Genomic DNA, 22,500 nt, shown 5'->3' with positions numbered 1-22,500 from the left:
AAGTAAGCAAAATCGAACAACATGACATTGCAAAAGACGTCCCATTCATGAACTGAAAACAATGAGGGCTAAATGGAACCAATAAATTGACAAATAAATCACATCCGGTTCACGTTCTACTCTCGGTCGGACAGGACGGATGCTGGGACTCACCCGTTCAAACCGGCACGAGGTGTACTTAGGTGGGAAAACGCCTGTAACAGGTGACAACAAAATTAATTTCATCAGTCGTTAAACTTCTTAATTCACCGAGGGCAGCGGTGGGTGGATTTTAAGGACAAAGGAAGGCCATTTTTCACGTCACAACGAGAAGATAATCCGGCATTATGGGATTCCTCATACAACTGTCAGTGCGGTACAAATGAATAGTGGGGCACGCGGAACGCCACAACGCATTCTTGAGAGCAAAAATTAATTACCGCCAAACAACAAGAGAAAATTATTTATTAATTGCAGAATTGGAGTGGAGCATGAGGTGAAGAGATGCACACGAAGCGCATCATGGAGTCGTTTCCTTTCCAATGGAGATGGCGGAGGCTCCCACTCAATAACGCGCCATTGTTTCCTGTGATATTGATGACAGAATAGATTGGAGAGAGTCACTTAAACCTTACTTCCGGCAGGAGTGAAGATCCCCACCCTTCCCATCGGTGGACTGCACAAACTAAAAAGCTAAGCATGGAAAACCATTTCCTGGTTGGCGATGGATGGAAGTCCCATTTCCGACGCAACTGCGGGAATGCTTGCTTTCGATGTTGAGAGGATTAGGAAATATTTTCAATATCCAGGACCCTCCACATGTGATTCTGAAAGAAATTACAAGGAGTTAGAGGAGCCAAGTAAGAGAACATAGCAAGCGCAGACCTATGGGCAACCATTAATGTAATCAGTGGTCACTACCGAGGAGCTTGGGCACTCAGGGTCCAATGGAGAGAGCCATGGGTAGACTGGGTCTAAGGAAAACCTGGTCAACAACGATGGTGAAGACTCTTCAAATGTCATGGGAACACAGCTCTAAGCTCGGACATCGAAAGAAAAGCAACAGGAGACAGATCACTCATTGGCTTAGATCGACGTCTGCGAGACCACACCGAGTTGCTGGGATGTGTTGCGAAAAGATTTGCGGCACCTTCTCCGGTGAGAAGAAAGGATATTAATCTCACTGTGAAGCATCACATTGATGTGAAAAAACAACTGCAGAAGTGCTGCCTGCCTCAACCACAACTGCAAACGACACCCCAGGAGATCACTCCTGATTGCACTATGTGCACATGGCGTGAGGACCAGATGTGGAAAAGGAAACCGTTTTGAGGACAAATTAAGAGATTTGAAAATGAAAGCATCAGTCATTCACTGTCCAGTGAGACGTCTATCAGGTCAGTCTAGGTTTGAGTATTGGTCCGAGTATAGAATGCGGGGCAACCGCTTGTTCATTGTAATCAAATTCACACACCCATGTGTTTGCACGTCATATGTGAGCGGCAATCTCCGGCTATGATTGGCAACCATAATCAGTGCAAGACCTGAACAAATGCCAACATTTAACAGGCTCTGTCCAAGGCCACACCGAAGTAAGGTGATGTTGTTTGGCTTTGTTCGGTTAAGCGGTTTCAAGTTATTGTTGGAGCAGTGAAGACAGAAACAGACAGACCAACAGACACAACTGAAATCTCATTAATAAACAGGAAAGTGGATTCAATGTTATCAGCGCTTCAGCTATGGCATTCCATCCAACGATGATGATTTACGCCAAATGATCCAATCATGCGACAAAGTATCTCCACCGCATCTAGACACATTAAAAACCGACAGACAACGATCGTCCATCTTGCCAAATGAAAGCCATATGTTGTAATTGAGATAGGATGATGCACGCTGTGCCCGAGGACGTTGACCTGCTCACCTGCTGTCACCTGCGTTGGCGATGTAGAGCTTGCCCAGTACGTACATGGCAAAAAGGGAAGTGCACCCTCCTGGTACGTGAAACTTCGTCTTATCCCTCTCGATGTGCTGGTCCTGATGGGGGTAACGGGCAGAGATTCAGCCTGAAGAAAAACACCTGTAACAGGTGGCTGCTCAGCATGATGAATTGCCAGGTCGAGGTGGTTAATATTACATTTGGTGGGTTTTTGAAAATCTTCGCGATGTAAAGGTCTACTGTACCCTTTAGAATGCAACATGTTGTGACTGATGCGGTAAACCATATTAATTACATTCCAGAAGGTTCCAGTTAGAATATCCAATAGAGCAAGCCTGTGGCGACTCGTTTTGCGACTCCCACCTTGTCGTAGCGTCGGCCAGAGAAGGTTTTTGGATCAAGTCATTCATCATGAAACTGTAATCTCATCTTAAATTATCAGTGGTGTAATGATCTGAATGTGGGAGGATGGTGGTTCGAAAGAATTAAAAAATGGCCCAAAGGCCTCCTCCTACTTTTGAAGTTCCTTGTTATTCGTTTCCTGGTAAAAACTGACATTCTAGATTTGAACTATTTTCTCCAAAAAGGATATACCTCACCTGCTATCATTATGGTACACTATGATAACTTCCGATAACTGTCATTATTTTCCCAAGAATACGGAAATTGACAGGATTTACATTTATAATAATATAATCAGCAGCAACAACATCTCTGACAACTATTGGGGATGCCTCTTTGTGGTGGTTGTACCCCCCAATGCAAGTCAGGGGCCAAATCTTCCCCATTCTTCCCTGCTGCCCGGATTCGTCAGGGCAGCGCGGTCACGGTCAGAGTGCCGATTGGTCCCTTCCCTCTTGTGTCTGTCTCTTTTCTCTAACTCTGTGGTGACCCTAACTCCGTGAGGGCAGGGGTACAACATCCTGGATGTGGGGGATCTCTGGGTCGCTCCTGCGAGATCGGTCAGCTGTCTTTATGCTGCGGGCTTGTTAAAGAGAACTGTCCGGGGCTATACAACAGCTAAGTCGGGAATATTTTTCTGTACTTTTCATTCACAACCCTCTCTGCAGATCATCTGCCTTGTTATCAGCAATCACCAAACACGGTAAGACAGCAGCATCGACATCTCCCTCTTTCAAAACTGACTGTAATGTAATAATCCGACTCTGGCTGGACTCCACAATTCCATGCGGTAACTATGTTATGACGTCAATAGGTCTGGATAAACATCGTGGGATCTTTATTGTCCACAAACTAATGTACACAATTGGAAAAAGCTCGTTATCAAATTATTCTAACCACTCACTCACTGAATCACTGATATAAAAGTTGAGTATTTACTCGGTGGACTACAGAGTTTAAATTTTGTAGACTGATGCAACTCGTAGCCATGATTCCAGCAAAGAAAAATCCCAAAACTGTCCATAAATGTCCATAAACGAAAATATCATAGTTGGCCGGTGGAGCCTCACTCCCTTGGCCAGGGGAGGGGTGGAGCTTGGACTGTGCCATGTGCCAGTGATGAATCAATCCCTCAGATTCGAGAGGGGCAGAGCTTGGACTGCACCAGTGGCGAGTCATGCCCTCAGATTAAAGAGTGGCGGAGCTTGAACTGCACCAGTAGCGAGTTATGCCCTCAGATTAGAGAGGGCGGAACTTGGACTGCAGCAGCGGCGAGTCATGCCCTCAGATTAGAGAGTGGCGGAGCTTGAACTGCACCAGTAGCGAGTCATGCCCTCAGATTAAAGAGTGGCGGAACTTGGACTGCAGCAGTGGCGAGTCATGCCCTCAGATTAGAGAGGGCGGAACTTGGACTGCAGCAGCGGCGAGTCATGCCCTCAGATTAGAGAGTGGCGGAGCTTGAACTGCACCAGTAGCGAGTTATGCCCTCAGATTAGAGAGGGCGGAACTTGGACTGCAGCAGTGGCGAGTCATGCCCTCAGATTAGAGAGTGGCGGAGCTTGAACTGCACCAGTAGCGAGTTATGCCCTCAGATTAGAGAGGGCGGAACTTGGACTGCAGCAGTGGCGAGTCATGCCCTCAGATTAGAGAGGGGCGGAACTTGAACTGCACCAGCGGTGAGTCATGCCCTCAGATTAGAGAGTGGCGGAGCTTGGACTGCACCAGTAGCGAGTTATGCCCTCAGATTAGAGAGGAGCGGAACTTGAACTGCACCAATGGTGAGTCACTCCCTCAGATTAGAGAGGGGCGGAACATAGACTGTACCAGTGGTGAATCACTCCCTCAGATTAGAGACGAGCGGAACTTGGACTGTACCAGTGGTGAATCACTCCCTCAGATTATAGAGGGGCGGAGCTTGGACTGCACCAGTGGTGAATCACTCCCTCAGATTAGAGAGGGCTGAACTTGGACTGTGCCAGTGGTGAATCACTCCCGCAGGTTAGAGAGGGGCGTAGCGTGGATTGTGCCAGTGGTGAATCACTCCCTCAGATTAGAGAGGGGCGGAACTTGGACTGTGCCAGTGGTGAATCACTCCCTCAGATTAGAGAGGGGCGGAGCTTGGACTGCACCAGTGGTGAATCACTCCCGCAGGTTAGAGAGGGGCGTAGCTTGGACTGTGCCAGTGGTGAATCACTCCCTCAGATTAGAGAGGGGCGGAACTTGGACTGCACCAGTGGTGAATCACTCCCTCAGATTATAGAGGGGCGGAGCTTGGACTGCACCAGTGGTGAATCACTCCCTCAGATTAGAGAGGGGCGTAGCTTGGACTGTGCCAGTGGTGAATCACTCCCTCAGATTAGAGAGGACGGAACTTGGACTGCGCCAGTGGTGAATCACTCCCTCAGATTATAGAGGGGCGGAGCTTGGACTGCACCAGTGGTGAATCACTCCCTCAGATTAGAGTGGGGCGGAACTTGGACTGCACCAGTGGTGAATCACTCCCTCAGATTAGAGAGGGGCGGAACTTGGACTGTGCCAGTGGTGAATCACTCCCTCAGATTAGAGAGGGCTGAACTTGGACTGTGCCAGTGGTGAATCACTCCCGCAGGTTAGAGAGGGGCGGAGCTTGGACTGTGCCAGTGGTGAATCACTCCCTCAGATTAGAGAGGGGCGGAGCTTGGACTGCACCAGTGGTGAATCACTCCCTCAGATTAGAGAGGGGCGGAGCATGGATTTTTTTCACAATAAATAGCTCATACTGATCACTCATTCTTCATTGAATTGATTTATTTATGTGCTTGCAGAATGCAAACACAATCCAATGGTAATGCATTTATCGTAGCTGAGGGGCACAATCATGTAGGATTGGTGGACAGGTGGGTGGAATGGATTCTGGCATTTGAACAGCACTCGGTGACTGATAAACCCAACAACGGAGCTTCGGTCTGCTTCTTAATCTTTGCAGAAATGACAAACTATGGTAATTTACAAAAAGTGATTAAGAGGCAAGATCTATAAAACAGCATGGTCTTCAAAGGTCATGACATTGGATCCTAATCCAGCAGAACTGTCAATTTTAATTTATTAGTTCCTCCAATCATCCTTTAAATTTATTGTTATTATTTATTTAACCTATGCACAGATCCAGGTTTAAAATCTTCAAAACATATAAGAACAGCTCATTATATGCAAATGCAGTTGCGCATTCCACCATATGCCTGGTTAACCGTCCTCCAAATAAAAAGTGGTTGGAAAGAAAGATTATAGCATTGTACAAGGAGTTTCAATTACATCTTAGCCACATGTGAAAAGTGACCACATACAGTCACGTGAAAAAGTAAGCACACCCCATGTAAAGTTTTGACTTTTTCAACATATTTCAACATACAGCTATTTGATCTTCATTTCAACAATATTGACAGATAAAGGTGATATATTATAACAAATATCATGAAACATTTACATTTTGTAGTCCATTGTATAATTTAAATAAACATAAATGCAAATTTCGCATGTGGAAAAAGTAAGTACACCCTTGGCTCTAATAGGTGGTATTGCCCCCTTTGGCAGAAACAACCTCAAGTAGGCGTTTCTTATAACTGTCTACCAGTCTCTGGCATCGACTGGGAGAAATTTTTGTCCACTCCTCCATGCAGAATTCTTTCAGCTGTGGGATGTTTGAGGGGTTTCTTGCATGCACAGCTCGTTTCAAATCCCCCCACAACATCTCGATGGGATTTAGATCCGGGCTTTCAATTGGCCATTCCAGAACCCTCCATTTCTTTCTTTTCAGCCATTCCTTGGTGGATGTACTGGTATGTTTAGGGTCATTGTCATGTTGCAAGGTTCACCTTCGGTTGAGCTTCAACTTTCCGACAGATGGCCTCACATTATCCTCAGGCACCCTCTGGTACAATGAAGAATTTGTAGTGGATTATATGATGGTGAAATGCCCGGGCCCTGATGCAGCAAAGCTGCCCCAAACCATAATATTTCCACCACCATGCTTTGCAGTTGGTATCAGGTTCTTGTGGTCAAATGCTGTCTTTGGTTTTCGCCAAACATGTCTTCTAGTACTGTGGCCAAATAGCTCTACCTTTGACTCATCTGTCCAGAGCACATTGTTCCAGAAGTGCTGGTCTTTGCCAAAGTGTTCATTGGCAAACTTTAGTCTTGCCCTGATGTTCTTTCTGGACAGCAAAGGTTTCCTCCTGGCACACCTCCCATGCAGATCAATTTGTGCAGCCTCTTTCTAATGGTAGACTCGTGCACTTTGACATCAACAGTGGCAAGAGCTACCTGTAGGTCCCGTGATGACATTCTGGGGTTCTTAGAGACTTCTTTCAGCATCTCATGGTCTGCTCTCAGGCTGAACTTGCTGGGGCGGCCTGGCCTGAACAAGTTGGCAGTTGTTTGGAATCTTCTCCACTTGTACATGATCTTCCGGACAGTCGAATGATTGATTTCAAGTTGTTTGGAGATCTTTTTAAATCCCTTCCCAGACTCGTAGGCATCTATAACCTTCTTTATGAAGGCCTCAGAGAGCTCTTTTGATCTAGGCATGGTGATGCCGCACACTTCAACAACAAAGAGCAAACCAAACGAAATGTCTGAGGTTTAAATAAGACAGGTTCCTCCAAGATCCTCTCTAACGATGTTCTAATCATTTGCACCTGAGCTGGTGCACCTGATTCTAATTTTAGGTATTTGAAGTAGTGATAAATGTAGGGGTGTACTTACTTTTTCCACATGCGAAATTTGCATTGATGTTTATTTAAATTGTACAATGGACTACAAAATGTAAATGTTTCATGATATTTGTTATATTATATCACCTTTATCTATCAATATTGTTGAAATGAAGATCAAATAGCTGTATGTTGAAATATGTTGAAAAAGTCAAAACTTTACACGGGGTGTACTTACTTTTTCATGTGACTGTACAACAGTGACCAAATGACAGATAAAAATAATATGTTGAATAGTTACCCTCGCCTGAGGAGAGGGTATTGCATTTGAGTCCGTTTGTCTGTCTGTCTGTTTGTCTGTCTGTGTTTGTTTGTCCGCACAGAATAAATATGATTTTCTCTGCAACCGTTGGTCCGATTGACTAAATTTTCACCATAGGTGCAACTCCACCTGCAGAATTTTTAAAAATGATAATTACGACGTCATAGGTCACGTGGTTCGGCCGCCATCTTGCAAAAACCGAAAAAATTTGCACCTCTATATCTCCGAAAACGCTGAATAGAATAAATTGAGACATAGCTCATTGTAAAGAACTCTCCATGGGGAATAAAATATGTTAATGATGATGTCATAGGTGCCTCCATTATGACGTCATAATTCGACAAGTACAAAACTTCATCCGATCAAGATGAAAGTTCTTGAGTGTCATGTAGGGATAAATTGGTGGAGAAAGAAAATAATGATGACGTCATCGGTCACGTGGTTCGGCCGCCATATTTGTTTTAACACAAAAGCCTTCAAATACACTGAAAACACATACTGGTGAGGGTCTGAAATCTCTGATTGCTCTTTCTTCTTGTTGTTGTTATATAGCCCCGGACAGTTATCTTGAACAAGCCCGTGGGACGGAGACCGCCTATTGATCTCCCAGGAGTGATCCAGAAATCCCTCACATCTAAGACAAAATTTCTGACAAAATTTCAAATGAAAAATCTTCAGTTCAACAAAAGTAATTGGCAAATTAATTTCTGATTAAGTATTCAGGCGGTTTCTTGTGCATTGTGTTGTGCTATCGACATACATGTAACTATCTCGGCGAGCCCTAAGGGTTAGGACAAAACCTCAAAATAGTTCCTGAAGGACAAAGCCTCAAAATAGTTCCTTCCCCAACGCCAACACTTTGGCCAAAGAGGAAGGCTGTTCGGATGGGACAAGCCAGAATGTGTGCAGTCACCCCGTGTGGGTATCTCTGGAGGACGATGCGGTTATATCAGTGGGGTATCAGTTTCGGTCAACTACACAAGTGCAAGATTCCCTTTTTAAAATTCATTTCCAGCTAATTACATTTCTGGCACAGTTTCAGCCGGTAATGTAGGGCGACCGGGCTTTGGCCGCGTTGCTCGACGAATACAGAGAAACAAAAGATTGGCACAATGTATTCAGATCCATTTTTGCTGCCCCGCACTCCAGTTTTCACTCACTCAAAATGCCAATACCTTAGGGGCAAATATGTTTCTTTAAAGGGTGTATTGGATTATTAACCTGGGCAATGGCACAGTCGTTCACTTTCCTCACGTGGTGCGGAGAGAAAAATAATATAAATCCAAGGTGGCTTATTTGATGCCTTTGGCCTAATGTTTCAAGTCCAGGTGTAAACCTGCACCCTTGGGAAAATGCAAAGCCTGCCCGTGTCCATTTGCATTCAGTCGTCTTCTTCTTCTGAATGCTCAAAATAACAAAAACAGTTTAAATATATATATATAAAATGAAAATTGATGATTTTATGCAGCCATGACCTTTGGGCTTTTGATCTAAAAAAAAATATCAGCTTCTAGCTTTTGATTGGTGAACCAATTCTGTGACCCAATATGCAAATTCTTAACATTTCAGGTCAATTGGACAGCAATTGACGATTTTATGCAACCTTGACCTTTGACCTTTTGATATAAAAAAAAAACAATCGACTCCTACCTTTTGATTAGTGAACTAATTCAGAGACCCGATATGCAAATTCCTATTTCAGGTCAATCGGGTGAAAATTGGTGATTTTATGCAACCTTGACCTTTGACCTTTTGACCAAATTATTAATTTGCCTTCTCCATATTCTCATAATAAAGCTTTGTTGAAAATATGATGACAAAGTTCAAAATGGTAAATTTAAATTTCACGTCAATTGGATGAAAATTGATGATTTTAGGCGACGCTGACCTTTGACATTTTGACCTTTTCACACCATTATTAATTTCCTTCTCCATATTATCATAATAAGGCTTTGGTAAAAATTTGATGACATTAGTTCGAATGGTAAAAAAAAAAAAAAAACACACACACACACACGTGATTACAATACCCAATTCCCTGCTATGCAGGGTCAGGATAACTAGAAGGGCACTCGGTAGAGCACACACCTCTGCCGGGCTGAACAGTTTACGTTTTGGATCCCATTGATAGGCCAGATCTGGATCAGGACGTGAACCAATGTCTAATCGCCTTGTTCTTGTCACCTACCCGACTCACCGACCTAGTTTTGTCAGAACACGTCCACAACCTTTTGAGATACCGTGCTATATATATATCATGATTTCCCCCATCTCTCAATGGTGAAGAATCACTTAAAATTTAAAAATTCGCGTATCCAGATTCGAAACTTCACCAAAATTGAATCAATTCATCCTTTTCATACTCACAGCATGTCCACCAAGTTTCGTCCAAATCTGTCCATAACTTTTTGAGATATCGTGCTCAGACAAACAGATAGACAGTCTGTGTTAATACAATTTGCATATGCTGGGTCATGTGACCTTGCGCATAACGTTGAATTGGGTGTTGTCGCCGGAATCACTAACGTCAGAGACTTTTACTATGGGATTTTTATTTAATATTAAACGAGGTATTATAATATTACTACAAGGTATTATACAAAAAAATATTTTGTATACAAGATGATACTGCAGCAAGATATCATGATACCATGATACAATGGTATCAAGATGATACATTTTTTTTGTATACAAGATGATATTGATACCTAATGACAATGATACTGCAGAATAATATCATAAAGGCATTCAAAGATAAAGATCGGAGACAAAACCAAAAGTTACCATTTCTCGGAAGGCATTCTCAATTGCGCCGATCACCAAGGCGTCTTGGGTGACTTCCTTCTCCATTGGGGTTTTGGAAGGAGTTCCCGGGCTGGTAGGTGGAGGTGAACCCACACCTCGGATAACCGCACTCGCTTGTCCGCTGGGCCTTCTCGGTCTTACGCCGTCATCGTCGAGACAAATTGGCGCGTTTCCTGCATCGCTCCGCAGTAGTTCCACGATGCCTTGAAGTTGCTTTGCAACGTGGTGGTGTAGCAGGTTTGCCGCCATTAAAGAGGCCCCAGCGCCCGCGTGACCATCAAACAAGGCCCAGTAGATGAAGGTCACCCCATCGTCCTCCTGCCAACAGATGACAAGGCTCCTGCTACTTCATTTTCCATCGGAATCACAGACATCAATAAATACCATTACCGGTGGTGTTTGTGTGAGCAGCAGCAGTCCAGGGCCTTCAAACTTTGAAGCCTCACACAACTTGCAAAAGACTCAAAAACTTCAGATTATTTTAGTTTTTGATTGCGGTTGTACGATCTGTAGCCACAGGAGTTCTGAGGAACGTACAACTGATCAGGTTTAATGTAGCCGATTCCAGCAGATCTCGAAAATTAAAAAAATTTGAGCTAGGCTAACACTCGGATGAGAAAGGTCGATGTGAGGCCTCGTGTTATAGACCGAGGGCCAACAGGGTCATGCAGTGGGTAGTGTGCTCGCCTCTCAACTCTCTGGTCCTGTGCTTGTTCCATTATAGAGGCAAATATGATTAAAACATCCATATTGGTATGCAAGTAGCACTAGAACTTGGATGGGGATCTAAGCCGACTGTTGCATTTGAATTTAGGTTGTGGACATTAAAGATCCCAATGCATATCTCAAAAGGGTAGGCCATTAGATTAGGATGAAGGTAACTGAGTGGCGTGCTGATGAGGAGGGGAGTGTCGTTGAGCTGAAGGGAAAGGTGTATGCTGCATGTGTGAGAAGTGTTATGATTTATGGCAGCGAGACATGGGTAATAAACGTAGAGCAGCAACGAAGGCTGGAAAGGGTGGAAATGCAAATCGTTCGGTGGATGTGCGGAGTATCGTTGAGAGAGAGGAAGACAAATGATGAATTGTGAAAGATGGGTGGAAATGCGAAGGCTGGAAAGGGCTGGAAAGGGTGGAAATGCGAATGAAGCGAATGCGAAATGGAAATGCGAAATGGAAATGCGAATGAATGCGTATTAGCAACGAAGGCTGGAAAGGGTGGAAATGCGAATGGTTCGGTGGATGTGTGGAGTATCGTTGAGAGAGAGGAAGACAAATGATGAATTGTGAAAGATGATGGGAATCGAGCTTGTGATGGATGCTGTGAAGAGAAACAGGTCGAGATGGTTTGGTCATGTGTTGAGGAAGGATGAAAGTGATTGGTTGAGAAGAGTGATGGAAATGAATGTCGAAGGAAGTAGAGCACGGGGAAGACCGAGAAAGACTTGGCTAAAGATGGTGGAAGAAGAAATGTGGGCAAGGGGCTTAACACGGAGAGATGCAGAAAATAGGGCAAGATGGAGAAGATTGTCATGGGGACCGCAAGGCTAACCCCTGCTCTAGCAGGGAAAATGGCCTTAAAATGCCTGTTGTTGTTGTTTGTTGTATTAGATTAGGATGATGGTAATGAAGAATGGAGTTCACACATGGAAGGTAAGTAATTTGATTTATTGTACAGTATATCCTCATGACCCTTTACACTCCCCAGGAACTGTCCATCTTACCATTCGATCCATCTGCACATCGGCCTCCATTGAGTCACCATTGCCGACACTTCCTGTTGTCCGACTCCAACCGTTGGTGGAGCGGTTCGTAATCGGCTCAGCGCTCCGTTTCACAAACACCACCTCGCACACCGCCTGATCCTCATTCAGCGTGCTCTTTCCGGCGTTTATCACCCTGCAGCAGAAACACCAGTCAAGGAACGAATATTCGGGTGAAGCCATCACTCGCTTCCATCGGCGATACCGACGCACATGTCTCACCATCGAGCATTAAACATGGCGGTCCTTTCATCATTCTATTGCAAGCTTGGACTGATAATTCTGCTTCATCAAATAAATGATTAAAAAGACGCTATTAAACCTACCATAGTTGTCGTCCTTTGGCATCCCTGTTTAGCATTTCATGACGCGGACCTATTTCAAATAAATTCAATGAAATAAACTAGAAAGCATCTGAAAATGCAAAGCCCGTCCACGTCCGTTTGTATTCAGACGTCTTCTTCTTCTTCCGAGTGCTCAAAATAACAAAAATAGTTTAAAAAAAATACAAAATGAAAATTGATGATTTTATGCAGCCTTGACCTTTCAGTATTAGATCTAAAAAAAAAAAAAAAATCTTCTAGTTTTTGATTGGTGAACCAATTCTGTGACCCAAATATTCAATTTCTTAAAATTCCAGGTCAATTGGATGAAAAATGATGATTTTATGCGACGTTGACCTTTGAACATTTGATCTAAAAAACAACAACAATCAACTCCTACCATTTGATGAGTGAACCAATTCAGTGACCCGATATGCAAATTCTTTAAATTTCAGGTCAATAGGGATAAAATTGTCGATTTTATGCAACCTTGACCTTTGACCTTTCGTTCTTAAAAAAAACAATCAACTCCTACCTTTTGATGAGTGAACCAATTCAGTGACCCGATATGCAAATTCTTTAAATTTCAGGTCAATAGGGATAAAAATTGCCGATTTTACGCAACCTTGACCTTTGACCTTTCGTTCTAAAAAAACAATCAGCTTCTAGCTTTTGATTGGTTAACCAAACCAAATGGTGAAGTGACCCGATATGCAAATTCTTAAAATTTAAGGTTAATCAGATGGAAATTGATGATTTTAGGTGATGTTGACCTTTAACCTTTTGAACTTTTGACCAAATTATTAATTTGCCTTCTCCATATTATCGTAATAAAGCTTTGCTGAAAGTTTGATGACAAAACTTTAATGGTAAATTGAAATTTCAGGTCAATTGGATGAAAATTGAAGATTTTATGTGACACTGACCTTTGACCTTTTGACTAAATTATTAATTTGCTTTCTCTGTATTATCATAATAAAGCTTTGATGAAAATTTGATAATATCTCAAATGGTAAAAAGTTACGCCCTGGACAGACACAGACACACAGACAGACACACAGACAGACACACAGACAGACAGACACACAGACATACACACAGAAGTGATTGCCAAAACCACGTCTCCTGCTGTGCACGGGTCGGGAGAATAATGCTGCTTCGGTGCATTTGTGATTGCTTGATAAGGCCTACATAAAGGCAAAACAATTTCCGTGATGGTTAGAAATTAGCATGCGATGGTTTGGTGTCTGGTGTGGTGGGATTGTGGAAATTGGTTCCGCGGAGAAATGTCACGGAACACTGTCATCCAAATTTGTTACCACACTGCCGACATACACTGATGTTGGTTGCATCAAAAAACCACATTTGCACAGCACTGACGGGACTATATCAGCAGGAAAAGGTGCCGCACATTACAGTTTGGCAAACCATGTCTAGATTTGAAACAACACGTGCAAATACAAGGAAATCTCGATGCAGGAGGCAGGTAGATCCCCTCACGCCTATTCCACACCTACACCTCCCAACCCCAACCTCAATCACCCAATCAAAGAGCACACTCACCCTCCACAATAAAACCCGATGAATAGATGCATCACGCCTGTGTCACATCCACACCCTCCGTCAAACCCTAACCTAATCGCTCAACCTACGAGCTCACTCTCCCTCCATGACAACTGCAAACCCAATTCAACCCAGCATCCATTCAACAGGAAGAAGGGAGGTGAATAGTGGGGGGAGAGGGGAGTGAGGCAAACAGCAAGAGAGAGGGAGAGGACAGGAGAACAGATGAGAGAGACGACACTGCCCATCACCCCAAAAAAGACACAAACAATAATAATAAAAAGAGCAATCAGAGATTGCAAACCCTCGCTAGGATGTATTTTCAGTGGTTTTTAAGGTTTTTGTGTTAAAACAAACATGGCGGCCGAACCACGTCACCGATGACGTCAGCAATATTTTTTTTCTCCACTAATTTATTCCTAGATTATACTCAAGAAATTTCATCTTGATCAGATGACGTTTTGTGCTTGTCAAATTATGACGTCATAATGGAGGCACCGATTACATAATCATTCAAAGATGTTATTCCACATGGAGAGTTCTTTACAATGAGTCATGTCTCAATTTTTTATATTCAGCGCTTTCGGAGATATAGAGGTGCAAAGTTTTTCGGTTTTTCCAAGAAGGTGGCCGAACCACGTGACCAATGACGTCATCATTATTTTCTTTCTCCACCAATTTATGCCGACATGACGCTCAATAAATTTCATCTTCATAGGATGAAGTTTTGTACTTGCCGAATTATGACGTCATAATGGAGGCACCTATGACATCATCGTTAACATATTTTATTCCCCATGGAGAGTTCTTTACAATGAGCCATGTCTCAATTTTTTCTATTCAGCGCTTTCGGAGATATAGAGGTGCAATTTATTTCGGTTTTTCCAAGATGGCAGTCGAACCACGTGACCTATGACGTCATAATTATTATTAAAAAATTATACAGGTGGAGTTGCACCTATGGTGAAAATTACCTGTCAATCTGACCAACAGTTGCAGAGAAAATCATATTTATTCTGTGTGGACAAACAGACAGACAAACAGACAAACGGACAAACTGACAAATTTACTCAAATGCAATGCCCTCTCCTCAGGTGAGGGTAATAAAATGTAGGTAAAGGTGGAGTAGGAAACAACAACAGGCATTTTAAGGCCATTTTCCCTGCTGGAGCGGGGGTTAGCCTTGCGGTCCCCATGACAATGTTCTCCATTTTGCCCTATATTCTGCATCTCCCCTTGTTAACCCCCTTGCCCGCATTTCTTCTTCCACCACCTTTAGCCAAGTCTTTCTCGGTCTTCCCGAGAGTAGGAAACTTGGAGTAGGAAGGTAAACAAGAAAAATCCAGGAGACGTCAATCTCTCTGACTTTCAAATATTCAAGTCCAATAAGTAAGAAAATATACAAACAAGTACAGATACATTCAAAGTACACCGCCCCATGCCAAATAATTAAATATCCTACAGCGCGGCATTGCCGGGGCGCCTTCGGCGCCCGGCAATACCGCAGTGCAGCTCATAGAGGCTGCATTGGGAGGGAGAGGTGTACACTAATTGATTGATTAATTGTATAATTAAAATCAATAAAAGATTATCACAAAATATTTGCTTAATCAATTGGCTAATAGCATAACTAAACCACTAGTGCTTCATCCGAAGATGTATCTTTTATAAATTTAATTAGATAAGTCATTAATAAAAAATTAAATAATTATTTGATTAATCAATAAATAATTAATCGATTAATCAATAAATAATTAATTGATTAAATGATTAATCAATAAATCAAAAATATCCTTGATAGCCACATCACTTGGTCACTCATGTCCAAATATTAGCTTCCGAGCTCAAAAGGTGCCTGATAGTAGGGGAGCTCCCAATAGAGTTCGTGACCATTTTCCCGTGATCAAGGTTTGAAGGTTGATTTTGAAAGATAAAAATATATATAAAAAAATAAGCTTGGGTATCTTTTTTTAAAATGCGGGCTAACTCGGCCAGAGGACAAAATCCAAGATGTCCGCCAAAACCGCGAAATCGGGCATATTTCCGCCTACGTGAATGCTACATATACATATTGGGTGTCCATGTGTGGGTTTTTCTGGGCCCAGATCTTGCATCTTACATCAGTCAAGTGATATTGTGACTTAAAATGATATTAAATGATTAATGTTGACCAAAATCCAAGATGGCCGCTGCAAAAAACCATGTATTGTATATGTTCATAATTGTGCATACCATAGATTCATCGCTGGCGTCTAAATACAGTTTTACATGACTAGTGTTTTCATTTATAACCTTATTGTTACTATGAATGACTTTTTGAGCAGGTAACGAACCAAGATTGCTGCCTTATCTACAAGATGGTTTGATTAAGTTTCACAGGTATTTGTTCACAGGTAGTTGTTAGTATTAATTTCCAGGGAGTACCAGGGTGGACAATGGATCAAGGCATTACAGTTAAGTATATTCAACTAATAATAGTTAAAATATTAGTTAAGTCCCTTTCTTTAAGAGATAAAGATCTGTCCTGTTCAATATTTAAGTTCAGTTAAGTATTAACATCATTCATATCATGCTGTCTGATGTACGGTATGTACAGTAAGTAATAGGTTTTATTTTTCATTGCAGAGTATACCATGGCGACACCACCCATTCAAGGAAAGAAGAGAAAGAGTGAAGATGAGGACCAGCCTCCAGGACTATCAAGCTCCAGTGAGTGTATCCTCTGTCATAAGCATTGTGATGAGAAAAAGAGTAGCTTAAGCCCAGAAGACTGGCAGCATCTCCAACAACAAGCAGAACGATGGAGAGGATTGGACAAATACGGTCAAGTCTTTGATGCAGTGCCATGGCACAATGGACCAGCTGGAATATATTTCCACAAACTGTGTAAAGTTCAACTGGCCAGTAACTATAAATTGGAGCAGGCACTAAAGCGACAAAAGAAATGTTTTGAAACAGAAATCTCTCGCAGCGATGATGTAGCTGACGAAGCACCTGGACCATCTTGCGCTCAGAGACAATCACGATCACAAACCGGTATTATACAAGACAAACATTTGTGTATTTGGTGTATGAAGGGAGAAGACCTGAAACACCCTGGACGGGACAAGTGGCACATCATGCAACAAATGGATGCATGGCATGTCTTCAAAGGTCACACAGTCCATCTGGACGACGAGAATATGCGGGATCGCATTTTGACACTGATGGATTCCACGTCAGATCCATTTGCCACAGAGATCCGCTACCATCGGTCATGTTGGACGAAATACATCAAAGTCCATGATTATAATGATCAACATTTGCACATGCACAATGTACGACTGGCAGAAGTACGTCAAATGTTTTTCAAACATGTGCGCACTGTAATTTTTGAAAGACATGAACTCCGAACACTACAGAGCCTTCTACAAGACTACACGCAAATGCTGGTGAACTTTGTCATGACTGTGAACACTGTGAAGTCTAGCACAATAAAATCTATGCTCCAAACGGAATTCAGCGACCAAATTGGTTTCCACGAAAGAGTTACAAAAAACAAGAGCTCAATGGTTTTTGACACGTCAGCTGGTGGAACATACATAGAAGCTGCTGTAAATTTCCTAGGTGCAACTGATGACCAACTCGTCTCAATTGTAGCGCAACGAATTAGAGCTGAAGCAGCAAAAGTATCGCCAATGATCTGGCCACCTCACATTGACGATTTACTCAATGAGGACGAAACAAGCAGCCTACTGAAACAGCTCATTTCCCGTCTAAAGTCTTCAAAACCTCAGCGTGACCTTGATATGGAGGATGACGACTCTGCAGTTATCGCTTTGACTGCCTTGCTCTCTTCATATATGACAGGCAAACGAACTTCATTTGGAACAAGGTTGTCTGTTATGATACACGGACTAACCAGAAGCCGGGAACTTGTCGAGTTATTGAAAAAATTCTCAATTGGGATCAGCTACAAAGACGTGCTACATCTCTATGATGCTTGGGCCAAGTACGATATTGAGCAGAACAAAGCATGTCCAGAGGAGCTTGCACTGGGTATGCCAGGGACAGCAGTAATGGACAATGATGACTTTTCTGAGGACACGCTAACTGGCGCGAACACTTCACACCGTACAAATGTTATGTTTGTCCAGCCACTTGATTTGGTTCATGCTCCAGAGGAATCGGCCCCAGAATTAACAATTCCCAAGTCTAAAGAAATGAAGCATCTTTGCATCGATCAGCATAAAGTCCATCCTTACAAGACTGTCCAGCGTGGAGCTCCAAGTATGCGAACAGGTGTTGACATTACTCCTTCAGATACTAAAGTCCAGAGGCAGCGAGGACTCATTCATGCCATGGCACGTCTAGATGAGACTCATACACCACCTGCACCATGCAGTCAAACAGTTGGGGGATTTGCAGGTTTCCAGTCAACAGTTCAGCCGCATGTTGTCAAAAGCAAGCCGTATTACTTCTTGACTTTTCCAAATCCTCCTGGAAAATCTGTAGTGCACGAAATAATGTGCCGGATGGTTGATGCAGCAGGCAAAAAGAACATGCCCTTCATCCAGTTGGTAGGAGATCAACCAGTGTATGCCTTGATAGTGCAAATGAGATACGAACACCCTGATAAATTCAGTGTCGTGTTGCCTTCTATGGGCCCATTTCATATTCACATGTCTTACATTTCTGCCATGAATAAGCGTTTTCACGGGTCTGGCTTGTCTGACATCCTCATTGCGGCAGATGTTATTGCAGAAGGGTCTGTGGACCAGGCATTACGGGGCAAACACTACAAGAGGAGCATACGATGTCTCCGATTGATGTATGAAACTCTGCTGAGAAGAATCATACAACAGTCACTACAGAATGGGGGAAGCATCTCAGATGAACTTGAAGCTCACTTGACTGTCCTGCGGAATCCTTCCTCAACAGCAGAAGAACGGCAGGAATGTTATGCACTTCTGGAAGCCAACCAAGAGGTTATTTCATTGGTGGCAGATGAGTTCAATAGAATTGAGGAGTCCGGTGGTTCAATGGCAAAGTACTGGATCACATTTATGGAGATGACTGAAATATTGATGATGAATCTGCATGCGTTGAGAATCCAGAACTGGGAACAATTCAAGTCGACATTACGTTTAATGCTACCATGGATCCAGATTTATGACAACGATAAATATGGACGGTGGTTGGTTGAGTATTGGCTGGAAATGGAATCCCTCCCAGAGGATGTAGCACAATACATGCGAGATGGCTTATTTGCTCAATCCATGTCGGGAAAGCCTTACTCATGTTTGCCATTGGATCTCTGGATCGAGATGACAATGAACAAGGGTTCAAAGATGAAAGCTGGCTGGCTCAAAATTTTGAAGAACGAAAAGATGCTGCTGTCACATTCCGGAAATGCTAACAATGTTAATAGAGTCCGATCCTCACTGCATGATCTTGCCAGCACATCAGAATCAAAACGACATCACAGTGAAAATGCTCCCACTCGCATGAAGGAAGACGAACAAGCTGTACAAGATATTAACAACTGCATCACTGAATTCGGCTGTGACCCTTTCAATGAAGAAAACAAGGTCTTGAAGTCACTACAGTCTGGAATGGTAGCTTCTGATGACCTCATTCAAGATTTTGAATCGGTCCACACCGATGGCGAGAAATGCTTGAAGGCATTCTGTGAAGACAGAATGTTCAGCAGCAACAAACCTTTCCATGCAACCATTCACAGGAATTTGAGACGGAACTTCAGCAGCCCACCTTCAGTCAAGACTGGCGAGCGCATCATGAAGTCAGACGCAATGGAGAACAGAGCGATGGCAGCAGTTGTCTCACTTGCTGAAAATGACACCGAAAATTTCACCTTGTCAGAGATAATGTCGTACCGAGTCACAGATGAATGTCTGCCAATATTCAATATCAACGGCACCATGAAAAAAGTGCAAAAATCTAAGTTGGTAGAAAAATTCAAGCTACATGCGTTGGAACCAACACCAGACAAGTACACGGCGATCCTGGACATGGGATTTATATGGCGTTTGTCTACGCCATCGGTAGAAGACAGGGAAAAGGCTGATGGAATTTCCTACACCTGGGGAGACTACGCATCGAAGGTGTTCGCCGTCATTATGAGCAGACATAAATATGCATCACAAGTTGTGTTTGTCAATGACAGATATGATGTTTCCCTGACCGTCAAGGATAGCGAACGCAAGCTTCGAAAAAGCACTTCTGGATTTTCAGATGGCTCCAAGAATGTATTTTTCAAGCAGTCGGACAAATTCCCATCTGCCAAAGGATTTCAAGACTTCTTCCACAATGCAACAAACAAGCAGCACCTACAGATCTTTCTCAGAAACGAGTTCAGCGTGTTGTACCGAAACTATTCTAACACTGAATTTGTCTACTGCGTTGGGCCCACATGTGTCAATCTATCGACAGGTTTGCCTGTTACAGACTTCCAGTGTGAACAGTTAGAAGCAGACACATGCATGTTCTTCATCTACTCACAAATACGTAAAGCTGGAATAGAAACACCTGTTATCATCGACGCAGAAGATACGGACGTGCTTGTATTGGCATCGTATGTTGCTCATAGAACTGAAGGGGTGCTCGCAATGAAGTACAAAAAGCAGTTCATAGATTGTACAGCTTTCTGCCCGAAGGAAATAGCAGATATCATAGTTCCTCTTCACGTCCACAGCGGCTCAGACACAACAGCAGCATTCTTTGGACATGGGAAGAAAACCATCTTCGACATATCATCCACTTCACCTGAAGCTAGAGCGTTCCTCAGTGAAGTAGGGAAACACCTACCGGTCCCTCAGCAGGTGCTTGATCATATGACGCTGTACACCATACGGTACATATACAAGGACAAACAAAGTACCACTCTGTGTGATGCTCGGGCCAGGAAGTGGCGACAAATGAAAAGGAAATCAATACTGCGGCTTCCACCAGACAAAGAATCCCACGATTTGAAAGTCAAGAGAGTGAACTATCAAACCTACGTGTTGCTCAACTACGAAAAACCTGATGCGCCACCGTCTCCTTTATCTCATGGCTGGCATCTCGAGGAAGGCATGTGTCTTCCATTGAGGTACATTCACCCAGCACTCCCAGAAAAACTAACTCAGGCTTTGGAAAGCAGCCCAACTATGGATGATCCAGTCGAGTCTGGGTCCGAGACGGACGATTCGGACAGTGAATAACAATTTCAATCTATCCAACACAAACAAACTGTTATAACAACTATTGTCATTTTCAACCCTACCGTATATGCTACTTGTGCAATGTGTATCACTGCTTGTAAATGTAATGTCATGTCACTGTAAATATAATAAAACAAAATAGAGAAAGATAAATTCTTTCTTACTGATTGCAAATGAAAACCTTGAACATTGTGTCAAATAAAAGACGTTGCAATGGATACAATGTACAGTAGCCATAACTGCTTATCTAACGGGCGAGAGGCAGCCATCTTGGCTCGTTACCTGCTCAAAAAGTCATTCATAGTAACAGTAAGGTTATAAATGAAAACACTAGTCATGTAAAACTGTATTTAGACGCCAGCGATGAATCTTTGGTATGCACAATTATGAACATATACAATACATGGTTTTTTGCAGCGGCCATCTTGGATTTTGGTCAACATTAATCATTTAATATCATTTTAAGTCACAATATCACTTGACTGATGTAAGATGCAAGATCTGGGCCCAGAAAAACCCACATATGGACACCCAATATGTATATGTAGCATTCACGTAGGCGGAAATATGCCCGATTTCGCGGTTTTGGCGGACATCTTGGATTTTGTCCTCTGGCCGAGTTAGCCCGCATTTTAAAAAAAGATACCCAAGCTTATTTTTTTATATATATTTTTATCTTTCAAAATCAACCTTCAAACCTTGATCACGGGAAAATGGTCACGAACTCTATTGGGAGCTCCCCTACTATGAGATATTGGCCAAATGAGAAAGAAAATAAATAAATGATTAATAATGAAAATAAATAAATAATAATCATTAAAAAATTAAATTATTAATCAATTCGGTAATAGAACACATAAACCACCACCATTTAATCAGAATCTGTAACTAAAAAAAAAAAAAAAAAATTGTCATTAATCGAATAATTAAATAATTAATCGATTCATTGATTAATTAATTATTAATGGGAAATTATTAATTGATTAATTAATAAATAAAAAATAGCCTTTGCAGCCAAATCACCTGGACATTGGCATGTCCAAATATCAGCTTCCTAACTCAAAAGGTGCCTGAGTTAATGGTCAGAAGAGAAAGGAAATTCGATTAATTAAATAAGTACTTAAATGAATGAATGAATGATCGTTTTAAGGCCATTTTCCCCGCTAGAGCGAGGGTTAGCCTTAATAAGTTAATAAGTTAAATAAGTACTTAATTAATCGCTAATAATTAAATAACTCCTCAACTAATTGATTAATCAAAAAACAAAAAAGACCGTTTTTGACAAAGGACTTGCTCACTATTGTGCCGAAATTTCAGCTTCCTAGCTCAAAGGATGGCTGAGATATGGCCCGAACAACCAAGAAAACAAGGAAACAAGAAAACAAGAAAGCAAGAAAACAAACAACCAGAGTGAAAACTGAGTACTCCCTTTCAGCGTGCGTCACTGCCGAGCCTCCTTCGGTGCCCAGCAATGACGATTTGCAATGCCTGGAGATGGCATAGGAAAGGTGCGGT

The 22,500-nt window shown here is 42.5% G+C and overlaps 1 protein-coding gene across 1 annotated transcript in view; it reads right to left on the bottom strand.

Moving 5' to 3' along the window:
* Window positions 1-22,500, bottom strand: part of LOC137415526 (protein phosphatase 1H) — a 99,359-nt gene that overhangs the window by 46,908 nt on the left and 29,951 nt on the right. Inside the window, exons 2-4 of the mRNA XM_068101127.2 lie at window positions 11,859-12,033; window positions 10,115-10,453; window positions 1,904-2,016 (exon numbers count right to left, since the gene is read on the bottom strand). Of these exons, the coding sequence (XP_067957228.2) occupies window positions 1,904-2,016; window positions 10,115-10,453; window positions 11,859-12,033 (627 nt within the window). The remainder of the gene's footprint in view (window positions 1-1,903; window positions 2,017-10,114; window positions 10,454-11,858; window positions 12,034-22,500) is intronic.

This window comes from Myxine glutinosa, chromosome 1 (assembly GCF_964187855.1).
Source record: "Myxine glutinosa chromosome 1, kmMyxGlut1.1, whole genome shotgun sequence".
NCBI classification, from domain to species: domain Eukaryota; kingdom Metazoa; phylum Chordata; class Myxini; order Myxiniformes; family Myxinidae; genus Myxine; species Myxine glutinosa.
Note: the sequence above shows the minus strand (reverse complement) of the source record. Positions and strands in the feature narration are given on the sequence as shown.